The sequence below is a fragment of the Anoplophora glabripennis genome, unplaced genomic scaffold (genome assembly GCF_000390285.2).
Source record: "Anoplophora glabripennis isolate ALB-LARVAE unplaced genomic scaffold, Agla_2.0 scaffold658, whole genome shotgun sequence".
Classification (NCBI taxonomy): Eukaryota; Metazoa; Arthropoda; class Insecta; order Coleoptera; family Cerambycidae; genus Anoplophora; species Anoplophora glabripennis.
The window spans coordinates 29,228-54,520 of NW_019416734.1; the positions used below are offsets into that span (position 1 = coordinate 29,228).

The 25,293-nt window shown below is 32.8% G+C and overlaps 1 protein-coding gene across 1 annotated transcript in view; it reads right to left on the reverse strand.

Moving 5' to 3' along the window:
• Positions 1-25,293, reverse strand: part of LOC108913488 (potassium voltage-gated channel protein eag) — a 140,539-nt gene that overhangs the window by 12,439 nt on the left and 102,807 nt on the right. The window contains exons 8-9 of the mRNA XM_023455345.1: positions 6,143-6,342; positions 3,235-3,487 (exon numbers count right to left, since the gene is read on the reverse strand). Of these exons, the coding sequence (XP_023311113.1) occupies positions 3,235-3,487; positions 6,143-6,342 (453 nt within the window). The remainder of the gene's footprint in view (positions 1-3,234; positions 3,488-6,142; positions 6,343-25,293) is intronic.

Below are 25,293 nucleotides of genomic sequence, written 5' to 3' on the forward strand. Positions count from 1 at the left end.
TATTTTTTAAATCATTTCATTTTTGATTCACTTTTCGCTTTGTCTAGGTATAATATTAATTGGTAATTTTTTGGTTGTTTCAATTTACAAATAAATTTTCATGTATTGTTTGCCATCTTATTTTATTTAAAAGTACACAACACAAGTAAATGAAGTGACTACAAACCTACTGAAAACATTTAGGAGTATTGCATGGGTCGTTACGTTGTCGCATTACGACATAGTCATATTAGATGTTAGGTACATAAATATTTCTTTTGTCTTCATCATTTTTTTTTCTAAAAAACACCCTATATCTCAAAAACGAAGCATCTCCTAAATAATTTTAATACTATTGGTTAAACCCAAGGGAAGGGGAGACAAAAAGGCTTATTTGACTCACACATACTCGAGACTAAGACCAATTTTAATAGGTGCTATATTTTTTTAGGTTTTATGGGGAACGTCTTCCTAAAGTTTATCGACAGAATCCAGAAGCACCCTTCCGAAAAATCAATTTTGCCATGAAACTATAAGAGTTNGTGTCAGCAAGGAAGCTTTTGGACTTTGTAAAAAGGACAAATCTACTTGCTGAATAGGACTAGTAGTGGGACGCACAATAGGCCTAATTAGGCCGCAGTGCTATGGGACTTTTAAAGAACCAACCACTAGATGATGAAGATGAAGATGAAGATGAAGACCAATTTTAATAGGTACTATATTTTTTTAGGTTTTATGAGGAACGCCTTCCTAAAGTTTATCGACAGAATCCAGAAGCACCCTTCCGAAAAATCAATTTTGCCATGAAACTATAAGAATTAGGAAAAAAGTGAATGTACACATTTTGTCAATAACACACTGTTCTATATAAAAACAGCATAATCTTTTATTTTCAGTAGGGCCGTATTAATTTTTTTTATAATTTAATGAGTCTGAGTCTCCATAACTCCGCCACTGGTTGCTTGCGGAACTTCTACTTTTATGGAAAAATGGTATCTTATAGGAAGATGTGTCATGCCAAATTTGGCTTAAATAGCCTTCTTCATTTAGAAATTAATTAAAAAATTCGAATTTTTTTAAAAATCTTTAACGCCCTATATTTCGAAAATGAAGCGTCTCTGGAAAAATTATACTTGATTTTTTCTTATTTTTTTTTATGAGAAATATCCTTAAAGTTTGTCGACTTGATCCTGAAACTCTCTGTATATTATTTATAGTCTTTGTAATCAAATAAAAAATCAAAGACATAAGTGTCAATGAAACATAAGTGCATAAATTTGACATCTTGATAAAATATTGTTCTTATACCTAATTTTTATTAAATACTTTCATCATTGAGAAATTAGAAGGAGAAAATATGTTTTCGTAAGTAGTGTCCTTTTCCTAAAATATATTGAAATATTTTATTAAGAAACATATATGGCAACCGACCAGTTTCTATATTTTTTTTTATATTTGAAAATCACTGAATTGCAAAATCAAATCGATAAATATACAAAATTTAAAATGTAATTTTAAGCAAGTTCTAATTTGTCATCAAATAATTTGTCAAATCCTTTACACAGGATATAGAAATTGAAAAAATCAAAGTAAGCCAATTGCTTCCAAATGGGACATGTGAAAAATTTTAATTTTGAACTTTATTTGCTGATATATTTTTTTGATCTTATATAAAAATGGCACTTTACCTATATTAATTTCAAACATTTCTTTCTTATATGATTCGATTTTGTTTAGAAATTACAAGCATTTTATAAAATATAATTTCACATTTCAATAAAAGTCGCATGATAAATAAAAAGATGGTTATTAAGTATAACAATAATTATTATTTGTGTCATTTTGGTTATTCATTCATTCGCTTAGCGTTCAAGTGCTAAATAAAAAATGCATTTATTTACAACCAAATAGTACGCAGATATTGTCTTTATACCGTGTGTCTCACGGTGACGGCCTATTAGAATTATTTCAGAGACTACTTCGATTTGAATTTTGAAAATTTGGGATACCGGATTTTCGGGCATGCCCTTCTCAAATAAAATAATGGCGTCCACGTACCACTTCCGATTATACCAGAAGTCGCCATTAACTTGCTTATTTTAAATGAAACACCCTCAATACTATGACTACTTATTAGAGGAAATCAGGAATTTTAACAACGATTGAAGATATTCTATTTGAAATTTAAATTTTATTTTCAATGTACGTTTTAGCCTGTAGTAGACTTCCTACCAAATGTCTTTGATGGAGATTATGTGTCCCTCAGAATCAGCTAAAATTGTCCCAGAAAAGTGTCTGAAACAGTGACCCGTATAGTCTTTCCGATTTTCCGAATTTCAAATATGAATGTATCTTCAAGTGCTTCTTATTTTATTAACATTCACCACTTGATTGGCACATTTCAGGTTATCATAGCAATGAAAAATCTTCAAATTTTAGTTAACTTAGCAAAGTCGAGTATTTTTGATATGATACGCAATCTGAATTGACAGATGGTATCTTGAGAATGTTCTTGTCAAGTTTTAATAATAACAACATACCTTTTAACTTCTACAATTTGTACTATTATATTTAGTAGATCATCTCTTCTACAAGCTCCATAAATGCTGAGTATCAAAATAATTTGACACTAATACATCATAGAGAAACTAAAACGTCCTCATATAAATTCTTCGATTTCTACTATTCACCAATCTACTTTTCAAAAAGCGCTTTAGTTTTCAGAACATTTTTTACTATCTTCAGTATTTACATTTTAATATAGAGTAAATTGACTATAATGTTGCAGGTTTCACTTTTACAATTTCAAAAAACTAACATAATGTAATTTTAATTTTCCTTTCAGTACACCATTTTTTGAAGTCACAGTATAAGCTGTTTCATATTGTTTTGCAGATTTCTGAGGAATAAGTTGCGACTCTCTGTCGCTTTTGATACTTCGAGAGACATATTTTTCATTTCATTTTCTGCTTGTTATGTTATCGAAGAAGTTTCCGAAAAAATATTATTTGATACACAATAGTTAAATCTCTGTTGTATTCTCGAATAGTTCCTTTACTCGCTAATGCTGGCAGAAAGGCTCTGCATTCCTAAATACAAACGCAAACAGTTGCATACAAGAATATATTTGAACAGAGGCAACATTTTTGAACAATGATTATGTATTTTTCCCATAAAATGAAAAATAAAAAAGTATTTCCTCTTTTCAAATCAGTTTTCAAATGTTCAGAAAAAAGAAAAAGAGATTGCACCTACCCAATATAGCGACCACTTCATCGTCCTGTATCACTTCCAGTGATCCTGTGACGATGAAACACAACGAATCTATGGATTCTCCGGTGTGGTACAGCAGGTCCCCCGGTGCCGAATGCGACATGGTGAAGTGCATTGCAAGCGCCCTTAGACAGCCGTCTGATGCTAGGCGGAAAGCGGGATGTTCATTGAAGACTTTCCGGTTCAAGTGAACGCAGATGTCCGCCTTCATATCCTTGGGACAGAAGTTTAACACCTGGAAAACGTTCAAGTGCAATTGAAAAATTACATGCCGGTCTCAAAGTTTTGTTAGCGATTTTTCAGGAGGTCGATTCGTTTTAGTGTTCGAGAAACAATCTTACAATTTTTTTCGTATTATACAGGGTGGCCGCTGAATCCGAGATACTTATATGAATTCTATGACCAATTTTAAGCAAAAATCATTCTTGTCACTTTTCCCAAATTCCCAACCGTTGCTGAAGAGTACATTACATTGTTGAGACTAGAGCGATAAAAAAAATGTGGTTTATTTTAATAAAAGCGTAATGACAGTGTAATTATTAAAGCTGCTCAATGTGACCACCGCCTTGTTTGCAATGCATGACTCAATCCTTTGTTGATAAAACTGACAGAGATGGACCAGACTTTCTCTGATTCATTTTGTTAATTTTTTCATGAAATCTTTTGAAGTTGTATATTTACTGGCCAGCCGCTTTTTAGAAAATCCATATATGTACTGAGTGTTCCATAAAATTTATCCATATCTGAAACGGGCAATTTTTATCCTTTTCACTTTTAACTTTGTCTTTATTTACTAAAGTCTTTTAATGAAAAATTGTATACTTATTAAGCAGTTGTCTTTTTGAATTTTTATACTGAGTATTTATGACCAATAGAATGAAACTTTCCTTAATGTTTTTTCCTTTTCTATGTTTTGTACTGAAGTCTGCAATATTTTTATGAAAAACCCGACTAATCAGGTCTTCATTGCAATTTATGTACAGGATGTTCCATAAAACTGACACAGGTGTAGCAGATTTTCCCTTATTCATTTTGTTAATCTTTTGAAGAAAAGTCGCTTTTTAAAAATCCATATACTAGGTGTTCTATAGAATTAAGGGCACTTTTATTTCGTTACACTTTTAGCTTTGTCTATTTACTACAGTATTTTAATGAAAGTTTGTATATTTATCAAGCAGATGTCTTAATAAATTTTTTTACCATTTCTGCCTTACCTACGTAGTCTTTGGATGAAAAATTTTATATTTACTAACCAGATGCCTTTTTGGAAGTTTGGAACAAACTTTTATTATTCTTTTCTCGAACGGGGCCTACTCTTTTTTGAAAAACATTCTCCTCATACTTTTATATACAGGGTGTTTAAAAATCAAAAATAATTTTTAAATTGTATTTCCACATTCTTTTCCTAGATCAATTCTAACGAACAGAATACTATAAGGTTTCTTGGGCCTCTAATAATAAAAGAAATGTGAACAAAAAGATTGCCGTTTTATCCAATTATGTAAAAATGAACAGTTTCTTATCAAAATTAGTTAAATTTTTTTAAATTCCTACGACGGCGACGTTAAATTGTTATCGACAGAAGAAATATTACAGCTGCTTTAAACGACTTTGTAATTTCACTAATAACAGGTTTGTGGTGATGGTGAACGGATAAGATTATCCTTTTAATTTCTTTTAAGCATCAACTTTTAATNAAGCAGATACAATAAGATCATATAAATTGTACACTGTTTTTATTTTGGAGCCAAGAGAATATTAAGATAGATCTAAATTGTTTATATTCACTTCCCCTCTTTATTTGTAATAAAATTAACACAAATTTTAGGTTAATTATGTAACCAAACGTCAAAATTGGTGACCGGTCGTGGTGTGTATTCAAGACAATTTCACATTTCATCCTTTTATTTTCAAATTCCAATGTAGAGGTTCACTTTGTATATAAAGGTAGAATTTTAGACACAAAATACCTGTTAATTAACCATAATCATAACTGACTGAATTTATTATCTTATGTTAAAAGGAGCGTGGTACAAGAAAAGTGACAATTTTAAATTTACCTCTTATTTTCTTATGGGATATGCAATGAGTCAGAAAGAGATGACGGTTGAACGAAGATAAACTGAGGAATTTGGTGACGTATTTGTTTTTTATTGGCTAATTGACTTATGGGGCGGCCGTCTCTTTACGGACCGTGGACATGAACCTCTGCATAGATATCAAGGACAGTATTACCAACCTACAAAAAATGTATGCTTTCCTAATACCCGCGATTTTTAAATAAGTAATTCACCTTATTTTTCGGATACGGTATGTGTCTTTGTATACCAATCATGAAAAATACTTATTTTATGCTGATTCTAGATCTTCTCAAAACATTTTAAGTTATTTAGGTAGATAGGTTCTTTAAAAATATTTTTTAAATTGTACTTCCACATTCTATTCCTAGATTAATTCTAACGAACAGAACAAAAAGATTGCCGTTTTATCCAATTATGTAAAAATGTACAGTTTCTTATCAAAAAAGTTATTTTTTTTAAATTCCTACGACGGCGACGTTAAATTGTTATCGACAGAAGAAATATTACAGCTGCTTTAAACGACTTTGTAATTTCACTAATAACAAGTTTGTGGTGATGGTGAACGGATAAGATTATCCTTTTAATTTCTTTTAAGCATCAACTTTTAATCAACAATTTACATAATTTCACTCTTTTATTTCGAGACTCACCGCATAATTTCATAATTTGTTATACTTTTACATTCGCACCCTCCGGAGAGGATTAAAATTAAAAACTCATTCATTCTACATTACCTTTTTGGCTAATATCGATTTATCTTTCAAGTGAAACCTGTTACGGAAATGCACAACAAGAAATGACACACAGACCTTATCCTGATCCAGGCCCTTCGTCATGGCCCACGTCGACACCACATAATCCATGACGCGTTCCGACAGCGCCTTTGGGACCTCGTGTAATTTCATGAACTCCCTGACGTTGTTCAGCATGTCGTGGTACTTCGCGGTGGCAGATGTCATCTGTTGAATTATGGTCGTCACGTGACCGAAGATCGTAGCGTACAGCAGCGCTGAAACACAATTAGTGTCATACGGTGGAAGTACAAGCAGTCGTTCTATTGGTGTGGGCGTAATGGATTGATGTATGCTGAAACGGTTTGAAGGTCTAAAAACGGTGAGTCTGAACAGCGACTGCAAAACTATATTATATTTATACAGGGTATAACTTTAATAATAATCAATTTAATATTAATTACTTCTTAAGCTGACAAACTCATACTATATTTTCTGAACTCGCAAACAATATTAATTAATTAATATGAACTAAGCAATTTTTATTAATGGATACCCAACATTTCTTCATTACAATCTAATTGCTTATGAAATCGTTTCCTTGACAATCATTGTTTATTTATTATTGTGATATTGTTATTCATTTTAATACCTAAATGTGCTAAAATATTTCAGGTGTCCGGGACATTACCAGAGCTAGTAGCTGCTGCAAAAAATGTGACTTTATAATTATTTACACCATAAACGAGGTAAGTATTATTTATCAGTCGAGACTGGTAAATTATACTTAACTGCTGCGTGGTGTATAACATTTTATCTGCTCCCACAGTTCTTTATGGTTCATGAAATAAAGATTAAGTTTTATTTTTCGACATTTCTTAATCGATTCATTTTGACATTATTCGAAATCTTGCGAAGTCACCTTGGTTGTTTGGATTTTGTCGTTTTTAAGGTTGCAACTTTGCCGGTTTTGAATTGTTATTTCTAAATGAGTGATTTTCAAATAGAAATTGCAGCAAACGCTGCCTGCAAATTTTTATTGCCCGAGAAGTCGAAAGTGCGCTACGGACGAGCATATAAAAATTTCAAAGACTGGTACCAGAAGAAAAATACTAGTGAAATATCGCTGCATTCACTGCTGGCATATTTCATGGAGAAGTCAAGAACTTTAAAGTCACCGACGAGTTTGTGGAATGAATACTCAATGATTAAGTCAACTATTTTCATAGAGGAGAACGTAGGTATATCAAAATACCCCAATAGACCGGGCGATACTCGTAGAAGTTCAACGACGTCTTTCTCGTTTATGCCTTTTAGGATACTGAAAGATACATTAGAGACAAGTAAGATTATGGAAAAAACCGCTATGTGAAAATGTAATTTTCTTTTCCTAGCGCTTTTCCAAAGCTCTATTTTCTTTAGTCCTTAGTAGGACTTATGCCAATGTTTTTTATGAGCTTTTCGAATATAATAATGTCATATTTTTAATTGGCATTAATGAGAAATTGGTAGACAAATAAAGATGTTTTTCACATTCTCTTACAAAGTTTTCCATTTTTAGGTCCCTTGTGACCCTTATGCCAAAAAAATTTTGCGATAAAATCGATACTTCTCTTCAACTCATGAACATGGCATAAGTGAGAAATACGTCGCTGTACACATTATTTTTTTGAAAAGGAAAATTGAATTTCCACAAAGGTGTCCCGCAGCCCATCTTTTAAATTTAGTTTATTGTACTTGTCTCTCGGTTACCTTTCAGTACTCTCAGAGGCTAGGCATTGCAGGAGCATGCCGTTCTGATGAGTTATGCAAACTTACTTTGGACAATGTCAATTTCAAAAATTTCGATGAGATTATTGTAGTTACAATTCCAGATTCTAAAAATGGTATGTCACGTACATTTACAATTACTTCTCGTCTGGATTCTGTTTCTCACCTAAAAATTCTCAAGAAATATATCAAGATTAGATTGGAAATTGAAACTGAAATTTCACGCCTGTTTATCCGTTATTAAGCAGGTAGATGTTATAACCAATCAGTCGGCAAGAATACCCTAATATTCCTCATAAGATTGCACAGTTTTTGAAACTAGAACATCCTGAAACATATACAGGCCATTCATTCCGAAGAACATCGGCAACATTACTGCCTAATACAGGAGTTGATGTATTAGCAATCAAGAGACATGGTGGATGGAAATCAGCCACAATTGCAGAATGTTATGTTGCTGACAGTTTACGTAACAAAAATGAAATAGCCAACAGGATTCTTTACAACGACATTTTAACTCCAGGTTCTAGTAGTATTCGCATCATGTTGTTTTAATAGATCAGTCAGATAATATTGAGCCTCTGGTGACTGAAATGGAGCGGTCAAATCATTTTGAGAAAAATGTGACAATTAGTAAACGCGAGGGGAATAATTATACAGATGTTATAAATGTTACTAAATGTAATAACTGTAATGTGTATGTAATATTCATTCATAATAATTAAAAAAATGTAATGTTAATCAAATATTTCTATTTATTTGTTCATAAAATATGCACTTATAACTCGAAATCACTTTTTTCCTATGGAGGTAAGTTACCTCACTTGCCTTCCGTTGTCTATAGCAACTTGACAGCGTGACCTCCTCGTTGTTCCTTTAAAAACCCTGTGTCGCGGAGTCTTAACTAAATTTACAAACATCCGCAGAGAAAGAAATCTTTCCGCATACAAGCGACATATTGCGGCTGCATTTAGTTGACACTCCCCGTAAGTTAATATTATGTTTCCTAGTTCATTATTTTCATAAACATGTGCCATTTTTATTGCACAAAACACCCACAAATAAAAAATAATATCACATACTACTGTACAAATTATTTAGCACTTTTAAATCGAAAAGCGTACTCAACCCTGCAAATACAAAAAAAGACATACCCAGTATCAGTAGTAAACAAACAATTTATGTTTTTACAACGGAGTGGTCGAAAATAACAATAAATCAGGTTTGTATTATAGTTTTCAAATTTCAATTGTATTAAGCAATTGTTTATAATAATTGCTTTATTTGACAACTTTTATTTTGGTAAATCGACTTTTTTATGAGTTCTACCAGCTGTTAAAATAAATCAACTTTGAGAACATCCTGTATAATATTTTTTCTTTCTTAAAATGCTTTAATCGCTCGTTTATAGTAAATTACATTTCGAATTTTTAAGTTATTATTATGTTTCTTAAACACATTTTTATAATGACCATCGTATTATAATATACAATAACTTTCCAAAAGTGTTGCTATTACCGTTAGAATTAGGTCTAGCAAATGCACTTTGTAAATCTGTAGCAGCAAAGTTAATGTAGAGAAAACTTCAAGAGAAGTACATTTGTCTTCGTTCTCGGCTAACAGACTAAAAATCGTAAGAGATTAATGAAAGACTGAAAGAGTTTTCCATGGGAATAATGCTCAGGTTGGTTGATTGAATATGCGCCTTTAGTGGTTTATTGATTTGTGTGCTGGGGATGCTTTATGTAATTAGTTTTCTCCTGTCTTCACTAAAATTTAGTATATGACCAAGAAGAGTCGAAACATTTATTCTTCGAGAGTTCTGTTTGTAAATGTTAATATTTTTAGACAACTATCAACAATACTTTTATTATTCTCTTTTTTTTTGTTGAAAAGATAAGAAAATAAAAGAAAGACTTATGTACTGATCAGTTAAATGAACGGTTTTTGATTTTTTTATGTACCTGGTCATCGCCAATTACAGACTTGTACTTCGAGGCCTCTCATCCAACTCCCACTACTATACTGCGTACTAAATGAGTACGCCATACGGGGAACGTACCCGTCTACCCTCTCTTAACGTCTACAGGCACGTACCAGTACTGATGTCATTGTCAACGCAAACGGAATCTCCCATTATATTGCCCAGGCCTAGATGAGTGCTCAACGACACTGACACTATAAAACCGTTGACGTTGTCGCAACAGAGCTTTTAGGCGTCCGAGCCTACAACGATGAGGTGGGTAAAGAGCGATAATCCCGCTCGACCCCACTCCATCCGAGGTCATAAATTCTGTCAAGGATATTGGCACGGGCGGAGTTTTTGTGGAGTCACCACTAAAAATGCTTGCAATGAAAAAGGGCGATACGTTTGGGGGCATTATAGAGGCCATTACGGAAGGTCTCAGAGGACCACCGTTACCTGAAGAAAGGTCCGTCTGCAGCGGCTCAGAACCAATAATGAGAAATGTAATGAACACCGTGGGGGCTACCCAACAACGGTAGCTCAAACATTTCCAGCTAAGGCTATGAAAGCGCAATATAAGTCTGTAACAACAACCCGAAAAGCCTACTTTCAATATTAGCACGAGCTGTGAAAGCCTTAAAACTACTATTATATGAAACTCTTTTACTTCTTACGTTATAAAAACAGTTAAATATCGTATTACTAAGATACGTACCCTTTTGTTTCAAAGCCCTTTTATCTGTAGGATGAGGTATAAGAATTGAAGCAAGTTCTGTTTAATTATTTCTTCTATTTAATAAAAAATTTCTCATTTTCAGACGAATGTTCCAGACGAATGTACTCCAACCAACATAAAGTGTACGATGAATTAATGGTAACATATTTGATTTATACATTAATTACCTTCGAATATCATAACAATACTGTAGTCGTTTTGAGACAACTTCTATTAAAATATATTTAAGTATTTATAATTTCAACAGCTTTAGATTTATAACCAGTTTTTGAGTTAGGTCGTTACCATTGAAATAACGGGCTTACTGAGAAAGGAACACCTCACACAAGCAGATACTGGACAAAGGTCACGTAAGCCTTATCTGACAGTCCCAGCACGATTCCCGCTATATCCTATAAGTGATTTCAACAGTTTTTCTGTTAGGTAAAATAATAATATTATACGTAGACTGTATTTGATGATTCATAATAATTATTTAGGTATCTATTGTTAATATGTAATCGTGAATAAAATTTTAAAAGTGTGTTAAAATTTCCTCTAGACTAGATGAAATTTAACTTTTATAAATTTCTGTTGCAGGCAATTTTAATCTACAGCATAAAGATCAAGGAAAAGTTTTGATTAAAAATAAATATATACTGGTTGATCCACAACGGAAGCGGGAATCTATGATCTAAGAAGTTCCGTTTTTCAGTCGGTGTTTGCGTTGGTTAAATTTTATCGGAGTAGAAGAATGCTCTCTGCCAATTTTATCAGACTTGTAGTTTTTGAGCCATGTGATCAATTTAAAAATTATAAATATTTTGCGTTTCAGAAATTACGAATGCAGAATTAAATGTAAACCAGAGATATTTCAAATGTTTGAAGTGGCTAGCTAAAGAATAAATCGGAAAGAATATGACTTCCATAGAGTTTTATTTTTAAACATTTGCCTCTTACTTTATGTTTCGACCTCATCCTGAATGCCGTGAATATATTACAAGTTGACTTCATATATTAATTAGGTATTCATTTATAGCAATAATTGCTAATTATCTTTAGAAGTTATACTTTCTTTTATAATTTCGCGTTTATGCTCTCGGATATGTGTTAAATAATAATAATTTTTTCTAAAAGAGCTCAAGATCATCACCAATAATCAAATGGTTCAAAGAAAATAATTCCCAAAATCCGTCGTAAGTCCACTAAGGACCATTGTTTTTTATGATTTTCGAACATTTTACTAATAATATGTTTGCTTACTTTACTTTCTACTTGCAATCTTACAGATTTTACTCTTTTTACGAAATTTTATTTTAATGTAATTTTTTATTTATTTAGTTTAATCGATTTTTGTCAATATTTTGTTTTTCTATTTGTCTCTCAGCAAGGAGCTGAGAGATTTGTCGGCAAGGAAGCTTTTGAACTTTGTAAAAAAGACAAAACTACTTACTGAATAGAATAGAACCAAATCACAGATATAAGGAGGAGGAGGAGAAGGAGGAGGAGGAGGAGGAGAAGGAGAAGGAGGAGGAGGAGAATAAGAAGAAGAAGAAGAAGGAGGAGGAGACGTAGGCCTTACATTATATTAATTAGTTATTTTTTCAAATATTTCTTAATTTTAATTATTTTAACCGCAATGGTAGTAAAAGCATATTATTCAGGGGCTCTAAAGCTAAAAATATATATACAACTTTTGTTTGCTGTCTTGGCAATATATACACTAATACAAGACAACAGGTGCAACCAATAATATGAGTAAATTTCAGTATGTCTAAAGTATACAGGGTGTTTATATATAAGTGCGAAATATTTTAGGTGGTGGTTGCCGAAGTTATTTCGCGAAAAAAAGTTCATATGAACGTAGGTCGAAATATGCTTCGTTTGCGAGATACAGAGTGTTTAAATTTTAATTTTTTATTTATTATTATTAATTATTTCAGAGAATTTTATTGACTCGAAATTTGTAAAATGCTTTGGAGGAATAAATATGCATTTTTTGGAGTGATCCGAATATTTTTACTTGCACCAGTGGCGTTCGTGCGAGAATGCCACAAAAAAAACAAAACACAAACACAAAAAAATGGTACGCCACTGACATTTTCCTGTTTTAATATTTTTTGGAAATCTGCAATCAATTCTGAATGAAATTGGTCTCTTTAATTTTTTTCGTAAGATGCACCGTTTTGGAGAAAAAAAAATATATTTTATTGCAAGTTGTGTATTTTTAATTCGTGTTGATACATCATCTAGTAGGTTGCTGCCAATATTTCTAAATAAAATACAACCAACAAATTTGGTGTCAATATTTTTGAAATTCTTTCAAGTAACTAATAAAAATAAACAAAAAATTAAAACTTAAAAACTCTGTATCTCGGAAACGAAGCATACTTCGATCTACATTTATATAAATTTTTTTTCACAAAATAACTTCGGCAACCCCTCCTAAAATATTTCGAACTTATATATAAGTACCCTGTATAAGAGATACCTTAAGTTAGTTAATTAATGAAACCTTCTTTTACAAATGACATATATTTGATTTATGCAAATACATATATAATTTACACCATTTGTCCTGAAAAACAGCGTGCATAAAGAACTGACATTTAAAATATACTTTTCCGCGGGATATTTATATGTCGATAAAACGAAAGTGTAAATATTTCGAATATATTTTATTTACGTCAGTACCTATGTTATTTGGATTTGTAGTCACCATGAATAAGAACTCGCTTGAATTTTTTCCCTGCAAAATACTTACGAGGGTGGTCTGAAAAGTTTCCAACCTAACAAAGATACATGACATTTTTTCAGATTTTTTTTTTATTTCTCAACATAGTCTCCCTGTAACTCTACACACTTCTCCCAGCGATGCTCCCATTTTTGTACCCCATCCAGATAGTACTCGGCGTTTTTCTCTGCAAAATAATTGTTCACGAAGGTGATTGCCTCTTCATTTGACGAAAATCTCTGTCCTCCGAGCGCAATTTTTAGATGGGTGAACAAAAAGAAGTCGCTTGGGGCTAGATCTGATGAGTAAGGCGGATGGTCAAGCAGTTCAAACCGTAAGTCGTGGATTTTCGCCATGGCAACCGCTGAGGTGTGAGACGGTGCGTTATCTTGATGAAACAGGATTTTCTTTTTCTGCAAATGTGGCCGTTTTTCCGCAAGTTATGCCTTCAGCTTGTCAAGTAATGATGCGTAGTATGCTCCTGTAATGGTTTTTCCTTTTTGAAGATAACCGAATAAAATAACTCCATGACTATCCCAAAAAACTGTCGCCATCACTTTCCCAGCTGAAAAAACAGTTTTTCCTTTTATGGAGCCGGTTCCCCCTTTGCAGTCCACTGTTTGGACTGTATTTTTGTTTCAGGTGTATAATGGTGTATCCTAGTTTCATCTACAGTAATTAATCGGCGCCAAAACTCGGATTTATTGCGTCTAAACTGCGTCAACAGAGCGTTGGGAATGTACATTCGAACACGTTTTTGGTCTAACGTGAGCAAACACGGCACCCAATGCGCGGACAGCATTCTCATGTTTAAATTCACTTTAATTCGGCGGTCGTCTAGCACCATTTGGTGAACTTTGGCGATGTTTTCCTCGGTAGTTGCAGTTTTTGGACGTGCCGAACGTTCATCGTCTCCCAAGCTCTTATGGCCACGTTTAAATTCAGCTGCCCAAAATTTCACTGTGGTAAATGATGATGCAGAGTCCCCATACACAGAATCCAACTCATCTTTGATTTNGTGTGCTGGGGATGCTTTATGTAATTAGTTTTCTCCTGTCTTCACTAAAATTTAGTATATGACCAAGAAGAGTCGAAACATTTATTCTTCGAGAGTTCTGTTTGTAAATGTTAATATTTTTAGACAACTATCAACAATACTTTTATTATTCTCTTTTTTTTTGTTGAAAAGATAAGAAAATAAAAGAAAGACTTATGTACTGATCAGTTAAATGAACGGTTTTTGAGTTTTTTATGTACCTGGTCATCGCCAATTACAGACTTGTACTTCGAGGCCTCTCATCCAACTCCCACTACTATACTGCGTACTAAATGAGTACGCCATACGGGGAACGTACCCGTCTACCCTCTCTTAACGTCTACAGGCACGTACCAGTACTGATGTCATTGTCAACGCAAACGGAATCTCCCATTATATTGCCCAGGCCTAGATGAGTGCTCAACGACACTGACACTATAAAACCGTTGACGTTGTCGCAACAGAGCTTTTAGGCGTCCGAGCCTACAACGATGAAGTGGGTAAAGAGCGATAATCCCGCTCGACCCCACTCCATCCGAGGTCATAAATTCTGTCAAGGATATTGGCACGGGCGGAGTTTTTGTGGAGTCACCACTAAAAATGCTTGCAATGAAAAAGGGCGATACGTTTGGGGGCATTATAGAGGCCATTACGGAAGGTCTCAGAGGACCACCGTTACCTGAAGAAAGGTCCGTCTGCAGCGGCTCAGAACCAATAATGAGAAATGTAATGAACACCGTGGGGGCTACCCAACAACGGTAGCTCAAACATTTCCAGCTAAGGCTATGAAAGCGCAATATAAGTCTGTAACAACAACCCGAAAAGCCTACTTTCAATATTAGCACGAGCTGTGAAAGCCTTAAAACTACTATTATATGAAACTCTTTTACTTCTTACGTTATAAAAACAGTTAAATATCGTATTACTAAGATACGTACCCTTTTGTTTCAAAGCCCTTTTATCTGTAGGATGAGGTATAAGAATTGAAGCAAGTTCTGTTTAATTATTTCTTCTATTTAATAAAAAATTTCTCATTTTCAGACGAATGTTCCAGACGAATGTACTCCAACCAACATAAAGTGTACGATGAATTAATGGTAACATATTTGATTTATACATTAATTACCTTCGAATATCATAACAATACTGTAGTCGTTTTGAGACAACTTCTATTAAAATATATTTAAGTATTTATAATTTCAACAGCTTTAGATTTATAACCAGTTTTTGAGTTAGGTCGTTACCATTGAAATAACGGGCTTACTGAGAAAGGAACACCTCACACAAGCAGATACTGGACAAAGGTCACGTAAGCCTTATCTGACAGTCCCAGCACGATTCCCGCTATATCCTATAAGTGATTTCAACAGTTTTTCTGTTAGGTAAAATAATAATATTATACGTAGACTGTATTTGATGATTCATAATAATTATTTAGGTATCTATTGTTAATATGTAATCGTGAATAAAATTTTAAAAGTGTGTTAAAATTTCCTCTAGACTAGATGAAATTTAACTTTTATAAATTTCTGTTGCAGGCAATTTTAATCTACAGCATAAAGATCAAGGAAAAGTTTTGATTAAAAATAAATATATACTGGTTGATCCACAACGGAAGCGGGAATCTATGATCTAAGAAGTTCCGTTTTTCAGTCGGTGTTTGCGTTGGTTAAATTTTATCGGAGTAGAAGAATGCTCTCTGCCAATTTTATCAGACTTGTAGTTTTTGAGCCATGTGATCAATTTAAAAATTATAAATATTTTGCGTTTCAGAAATTACGAATGCAGAATTAAATGTAAACCAGAGATATTTCAAATGTTTGAAGTGGCTAGCTAAAGAATAAATCGGAAAGAATATGACTTCCATAGAGTTTTATTTTTAAACATTTGCCTCTTACTTTATGTTTCGACCTCATCCTGAATGCCGTGAATATATTACAAGTTGACTTCATATATTAATTAGGTATTCATTTATAGCAATAATTGCTAATTATCTTTAGAAGTTATACTTTCTTTTATAATTTCGCGTTTATGCTCTCGGATATGTGTTAAATAATAATAATTTTTTCTAAAAGAGCTCAAGATCATCACCAATAATCAAATGGTTCAAAGAAAATAATTCCCAAAATCCGTCGTAAGTCCACTAAGGACCATTGTTTTTTATGATTTTCGAACATTTTACTAATAATATGTTTGCTTACTTTACTTTCTACTTGCAATCTTACAGATTTTACTCTTTTTACGAAATTTTATTTTAATGTAATTTTTTATTTATTTAGTTTAATCGATTTTTGTCAATATTTTGTTTTTCTATTTGTCTCTCAGCAAGGAGCTGAGAGATTTGTCGGCAAGGAAGCTTTTGAACTTTGTAAAAAAGACAAAACTACTTACTGAATAGAATAGAACCAAATCACAGATATAAGGAGGAGGAGGAGAAGGAGGAGGAGGAGGAGGAGAAGGAGAAGGAGGAGGAGGAGAATAAGAAGAAGAAGAAGAAGGAGGAGGAGACGTAGGCCTTACATTATATTAATTAGTTATTTTTTCAAATATTTCTTAATTTTAATTATTTTAACCGCAATGGTAGTAAAAGCATATTATTCAGGGGCTCTAAAGCTAAAAATATATATACAACTTTTGTTTGCTGTCTTGGCAATATATACACTAATACAAGACAACAGGTGCAACCAATAATATGAGTAAATTTCAGTATGTCTAAAGTATACAGGGTGTTTATATATAAGTGCGAAATATTTTAGGTGGTGGTTGCCGAAGTTATTTCGCGAAAAAAAGTTCATATGAACGTAGGTCGAAATATGCTTCGTTTGCGAGATACAGAGTGTTTAAATTTTAATTTTTTATTTATTATTATTAATTATTTCAGAGAATTTTATTGACTCGAAATTTGTAAAATGCTTTGGAGGAATAAATATGCATTTTTTGGAGTGATCCGAATATTTTTACTTGCACCAGTGGCGTTCGTGCGAGAATGCCACAAAAAAAACAAAACACAAACACAAAAAAATGGTACGCCACTGACATTTTCCTGTTTTAATATTTTTTGGAAATCTGCAATCAATTCTGAATGAAATTGGTCTCTTTAATTTTTTTCGTAAGATGCACCGTTTTGGAGAAAAAAAAATATATTTTATTGCAAGTTGTGTATTTTTAATTCGTGTTGATACATCATCTAGTAGGTTGCTGCCAATATTTCTAAATAAAATACAACCAACAAATTTGGTGTCAATATTTTTGAAATTCTTTCAAGTAACTAATAAAAATAAACAAAAAATTAAAACTTAAAAACTCTGTATCTCGGAAACGAAGCATACTTCGATCTACATTTATATAAATTTTTTTTCACAAAATAACTTCGGCAACCCCTCCTAAAATATTTCGAACTTATATATAAGTACCCTGTATAAGAGATACCTTAAGTTAGTTAATTAATGAAACCTTCTTTTACAAATGACATATATTTGATTTATGCAAATACATATATAATTTACACCATTTGTCCTGAAAAACAGCGTGCATAAAGAACTGACATTTAAAATATACTTTTCCGCGGGATATTTATATGTCGATAAAACGAAAGTGTAAATATTTCGAATATATTTTATTTACGTCAGTACCTATGTTATTTGGATTTGTAGTCACCATGAATAAGAACTCGCTTGAATTTTTTCCCTGCAAAATACTTACGAGGGTGGTCTGAAAAGTTTCCAACCTAACAAAGATACATGACATTTTTTCAGATTTTTTTTTTATTTCTCAACATAGTCTCCCTGTAACTCTACACACTTCTCCCAGCGATGCTCCCATTTTTGTACCCCATCCAGATAGTACTCGGCGTTTTTCTCTGCAAAATAATTGTTCACGAAGGTGATTGCCTCTTCATTTGACGAAAATCTCTGTCCTCCGAGCGCAATTTTTAGATGGGTGAACAAAAAGAAGTCGCTTGGGGCTAGATCTGATGAGTAAGGCGGATGGTCAAGCAGTTCAAACCGTAAGTCGTGGATTTTCGCCATGGCAACCGCTGAGGTGTGAGACGGTGCGTTATCTTGATGAAACAGGATTTTCTTTTTCTGCAAATGTGGCCGTTTTTCCGCAAGTTCTGTCTTCAGCTTGTCAAGTAATGATGCGTAGTATGCTCCTGTAATGGTTTTTCCTTTTTGAAGATAACCGAATAAAATAACTCCATGACTATCCCAAAAAACTGTCGCCATCACTTTCCCAGCTGAAAAAACAGTTTTTCCTTTTATGGAGCCGGTTCCCCCTTTGCAGTCCACTGTTTGGACTGTATTTTTGTTTCAGGTGTATAATGGTGTATCCTAGTTTCATCTACAGTAATTAATCGGCGCCAAAACTCGGATTTATTGCGTCTAAACTGCGTCAACAGAGCGTTGGGAATGTACATTCGAACACGTTTTTGGTCTAACGTGAGCAAACACGGCACCCAATGCGCGGACAGCATTCTCATGTTTAAATTCACTTTAATTCGGCGGTCGTCTAGCACCATTTGGTGAACTTTGGCGATGTTTTCCTCGGTAGTTGCAGTTTTTGGACGTGCCGAACGTTCATCGTCTCCCAAGCTCTTATGGCCACGTTTAAATTCAGCTGCCCAAAATTTCACTGTGGCAAATGATGATGCAGAATCCACACACACAGAATCCAACTCATCTTTGATTTGCGTAGGCGTATTGCCTTTCAAAAACAAATATTTAATGACAGCTCGATACTCGATTTTGTCCATTTTCATAAAAACACTCGCATCAACTCACTCAAACGACTGTTACATAACAACTGCGCGTCCAAAATGGCTGAAATTTTGGTGGGTAAAACAGAAGAACAACGAAATTCACTAGCTTTTATTTATTAGTGCTGCCATCATCATGTTGAGGTCGGAAACTTTTCAGACCACCCTCGTAATAGAAATCCTATTGCACAAAAAAATGGTCACGATTGGCCATGACGTTGAGTTAAAAATTGACCAAGACATGCCTGCAACGCGCTGCCACGAGGTGTGTCTAACAAAAAAAGTTCAATCGGCTACTGAGAAAAATACGTGGCGGCTAGTCTTTAAATAGAACACCCTGTAAATGAGGCAATAAATTCTAGCAAATTTATAAAATCCTTTCATGGATAGAATCTAGCAAGAAATACCGATACTAGAGCTTGTCTGAAACAGTTATCCAACAACACTAAATAATATAAGCTCCAATAAGTACAATAGCTTTCGCCGTAGTTCCTCCTAACTCCTAACCGCAGTACAATAGCCTTAAAGAAGTGGATAATTACCCCGAAAGGATTTCCAAATAACTCCTAAAAGCTATATTCATATTTTTACTCGAAATCAATAGGGTTTAGTTGCCTTGAGGAAAATCTAATTAAATAAATTGTCTATTTCCATTGCATTCACCCAATGTCCTGACCTCTTTCAGGTAAAAGCATCAAGCTACGTAACAGAATACTCAACCAAATTGAAAAAAGGCCTGGACGTACACGCTTAGTATTTAAACGTGGCATCATTAATCTTCCTCTTTTATAAACGGCTATTACAAAATTAACGCCGAGGTCTATTATAAGAATTTGGCTGATAGGCTTCCGACGTTACAGCCAACATAATTCATTTTTGCAAAAGCAGCCGAAATTCGAACGGTAGGAGAGACTGGGGTTGTTTGCTCAATTTTTGCCCCTTATTTTTCTTTAATTTGTAACGTTGAAACAAAACAAACCAACTTTCACGCGGTGGCTATACGTATACCTTTAATGAAATAAAAAGTAAATTTTAAATTAATTTGAGCAGCAGCTTCTAAGTGGCAAAAATACACAAGCAATAAAATGTTTTTTCGCAATCTTTCATAAAGATTAGTGCTCTTATATCAGAATTTTTTTCTATTTTATTCTTATACAGGATGAAATTAAAATATCGCAAACCTTAATGGGAGATTCTATATCACAAACTAATGAAAGATATTCATATAAAATAATATTTTTTTAAACTGCAAAGAAATGGAAGAAACCATTTCATTTGAATTTAGTGCATAGTTTTAGTTTCTGATTATCCTCAAATTCATGTATTTGCTACAACTTTTTATACCTACTAATTTTCTCTCAGAATTTTTTTATCTTTTAAGATACCTCAAATTGAACTATCTTTATAGAATCACAGACAAAATAGCTATCGCCCCAGACCGCTACTGCAATAGGCCAGCAGTTTTAAATTTCCGAATTGCCGATAGAGTGCACCACCAGCAGAATTTTAGGGAGAATCAAATTTACTTAAATGTAGTATTGATAAAAATGTTTTAAATAATGAACGCATAGGTACCTAACTATATGGTCAACTTACAATTAGACGATCGGATATTCTGCAATGGTTAATTTAATCATAATTTCGTTAATTAGCTACTATTTTCATTTTTTGGTATTGAAATACTGCAGAAAATATATTTCCAAATAAACAAAATTCGTAATGATATTTTAAACAGCCTGTAATATAATTGTTTTAATATTTGATGAGAAATTTATTTAATATACGAGGTGGGTTATTAGTAGTGATGTAACGAAAGCTAGTTTTTAAGCTTTCGCGAATGCGAATGCGAACATCTGTTGTTGACATTCGCGAATGCGAATATTCAGTTTTTAAATCTAGCGCCGTTTATCTATGATTCAAAATATGCCGCGCGCGACGCACATAATATTTCCGGTGACAACGGCGCAAGAGGCTAAATAAATTAGCGTCGTTAAGTTGGTAGAACGGTATTTTTGTATGATTGGAATTTTGTTCTGTTTTCGCTACCGGCTCAGATGAGTTTGTGAATTGTGAGGTTAGACTGTTGTTAGTTATTTCTTAACAGAAGTAAATCAACTTCTTGATTATAGAAAGATATAATTGTTTTAAGTAAGTTTTGTAATTAAAAAGAAAGGAAATGAATACTTTTTTGTTTAATTTACCTAATATTGTTTTCACATTCTGTATTTTTCTTTCACGTTCATATTCGCAAAATATTCAAAGATATTTGCGAATGCGAATGCGAATATCATAAATCAAACGAATATTCGCGAATGCGAATGCGTATATTCGTTACATCACTAGTTATTAGTACGTCGTGGAATGTTGGTTTGTATTTTGACATCCACTTATAAGTTTAATAAAAGATAGAAAAAAATTTTAAATACAAATGTGCGATATTCCCTTTATTTCTTTTAACATCAAAATTTGCTGGCATAAAATATATGTTTAAAGTAAAAAAATCATTAAAAAAATTAAAATTCAACCTTATTGAAATAACACAATGATTTTTATAACTAACCTTTACAACAACATAAGGAGAATACCTAAAAACGAAATAACGCTCAAATACCTAAAATTTTTACAAATTTTCATCATCTGTCTCTTTCTCTCTGCTGTCTTCAGGAGTCTCTGGGGCTTCCCGAGCATCTTCAGGACACCTAGGGAGGGAGCGTGGGGTAGAGCGCGTGGCCTTTTTAGCCTTCATCATCGAGTTTTGACGTCACAACATATGAGAAAAAAAACCTTTTTTGTTAGTAACTCGGAAATGGCTGGAAATATAAAAAATCTCCCCTTGGTTCTGAGTAGAGCACTCGGTGAGTGAGGTATAGTAGAGTTTCACAATATATGAAAAAAAAAAAAACAGTAAATACTCGAATTATCAAAAAAATCTTCTATGGTTCTGATTGGTGATCGAGTGAAAAACGTCCGAAGTCCGTATGGTTAAAAAAAAATCGGGACCAACGGTGTGTGACATCATAGAATATAAAAGTGTTTATAATTCGGAAACGGTGTGTTGAATCGAAAAAATAATTGAAAAAATCTCCCGACAACCCTGGTCCTGATTGTCTCTTCAGCATTGAATGCAAAAGGTTAGAAGTCCTTATGTGGAAAATAAATTTCGGAAACAAGAGGTGTGTAAGGTGATACAGTAAAAAAGGTCCTATAACTCGAAACTGGTGCGTTGAATCGAAAAAATAATTGAAAAATCTCCCCCTACACCCCTGGTTCTGACTGTTCGTTCTGCGTTAAATGCAAATGGTCCGAAGTCCGTATGTTGAAAATAAATTTTGGAAACAAGAGGTGTGTGACGTCATATAGTAAAAAGGCTGTATAACTCGGAAACGATGCGTAATTATTTCACATCTTCACATTTGTAACAAATATAACTCAATTGGTGCACCCCTTGGTTTTTACCGTATTTATCAACTTATTTCATATTTCTTTGAATTCGTATCAATCCAAGTATAATATTTTGTCCGCATATGCACTTCATTACGCAGAAAATGTGCTTTTGACATATTTACCATTTCACTATTCATATAAACTACCTCATTCACTTGAATATACGATAGTATATACAAAAATATCAATTAAATGCATTTAAAACTTAAAAGAAAAACAAATCGACACAAATACGTCAATGTGTCAACGTTGTATTGCTCAGAAAAACAACGATCGCATTGTACGGGTAGCTTTTAACAGAATCGGAAGTCAGTTTAGTTTAGTTATAAATATGAATATGTTCATAAAATAGTAGCTATTAATGCTAATAGTGACACTAAATATAAAGGTTAAGAGAGTTCTCAAATACTAATAATAATTGATTTTTGCTATACAGAATAGTGATTCCCAAACTTTTTGAAGAACTTACCTACAGTTAAAAATTCAAAATACCTACTTTTAAATGATCATTGTAACTAAAATAAAATATACATCCCTCAGCATTTGAATATTATGGGTAAAAAATTTTCAAATATCTGTAACTTGGCGAAATGTAGATATAAAGTTTTTTTTCATTTTATAAATTCATTTCTTCATCTCAATTCATTTAATAAATTTTTAGTTGTTTGAGTTTTTTTTGATTTTTTTGTATTTTATTTTTTACAGATAATGTACGCTATTAAACCAAATTTTATTATAGAAGTAAATCGCGATCACTAATTACCTAAAATAAATAAAATAAATATTATGTACGTATTTAAATTACCTATTATTAACTAAATATTCGGTTTTTTCCAATATTAAAAAGTTTATTTTGCATAATGCCATAATACTATACTTTTGACCATTTCTATTTAGTAAAAACATTTATATATGTATTGATAGGTTAATGACAAAATAGAAAAAACTTCTAGAACACTTAACAGATTTTATTTTCTATATTATTCCATTAAATATTTCCCGCCAGTGATCCAAGCGCCATGCGCCACTTCGAAGGATAGTTGATAATTCTATTAACGACTAGGTACTTTGGTAAAACAATATAAAAATTTATTATAATATTATTTTCGTTTTTTCAATCAAGTTTTTACAAATAAGTGTATCTATACACTTGTTTGTATAAATAGAGTAGTCGTTAAGAGAATTAATTAATAATACCAAAAAATCAGGGAAATTTGGGTCACGAACTTAGTGATTTGAAAAGTATGCCCCATATACAGTATGATGTATACGTATAGTAGGATCATATTCGATGCAAAGTAGAGCAAAAAGTTGTCGGTCTTTTATCAAAGGAAAATCGTGTCATCATTTTTAGGAGGCGTAAGATGAACCATTTCAAATTTAAAATGAAATTGAATGTAAAATCTGAAATACCGCTGCATACGCACTGTGTTCTGGTAGTAGCTGTAGTCGGCCAGGTGCATCGAGTGTACGAAGTGGTCGGTTATACATCAAATACTAACCTGGCGAGCTTGGCCGTAAATCAGAGAGCGCCTCCAAAAAACAAGTAAACAACAGTGGCGCGTACAGAGGTAAAATGTAGTAGGTACATATGTGGAATTTAAAAAACAAATTGGATTTATAATAAATTTAACATTTAAAATAAATAGTTTATGAGAATAAAGGAATTTTTGTAGGAACAAGGGTGCCAGACGTGAACTGATCCCCTCGTCTCTTCATAATGTATAAACAAATTATTCAATTTCTAAAACCCTTAAAAGCGTACTGCATTGGATCCCTTGACAGGCAATTATTTATTACTTTGCATCGAATATGATCCTACTATAGATGTTTCTGTTTTCGACATGTTTTAACACAACCTACAAATTTGGCTTTGGTATACACATTGTGGAAGGTCTCTATTCCTTTGTAAAAGCTCATTGTGTACACAAAAATGGTTTATTAGATAGAATGAAAATAGCAAGGGAGGAGAAGACCATAAACGCAAAAATATGAAAATGTTTCTAAATTTCTTGAAAGCATCGTCTAAGTTACTTATTTATTTAACTTTTTTTCTTCATCCTATTTCATATAAAAGTAATTTAAGGGTTCTTCGTAACACCTTTTCCGTTGAGAATGAAGTGATTTAGACAAATTATGTTACGCGTAAAACAACAGTTAAGTCAGCGGTTCTGAATAAGTTTTCTATTAAAAAGTTACACAAAAAATGTATTAATTACATATTCTACAAACTGCTGTTTGAAATATATGTACACATTTAAGACTTCTCCTGTGTACCGAAAGCTATTAAACTTTTGGAGAACAAAAAATTATGAACATGTGCACTGTAATTAGCTGCACATTTTATAAATATTTTATATTACACGGATTACACCGGGTGGTTCGAGAAATTGGTTGTGAACTAATAACGCATATGGTTTTTTAAATAAATAATGGTATCAAAAAATAAATATTGACTTAGTGATTACTCTAATATCTAGGGAATTATGTTTGGTCGTTTTCGATTTTTTTTTTAATAACTTAAGTTCAGAGCAATGTTATAATAACCAAACACAAAGGAGTGGATACACTAGAGTGTATCTTGAAATAAAAAGGTCTAATTCTCGTCATAGTATTGTTATAATATGCGACAATTATGCTTAGTAATTTTTTTAAATGACACTGTTCCATGTTACTGCATCTACAAAATTCTTTTTTTATATAATCTTTCGAATTATGTATCATTTGGTACCTCTTTAGTTCACTATTTTAGTGATATTTATTACACAGGACGACAAAATAAAAAAATCGTGTGTTTTTGAGATGTGA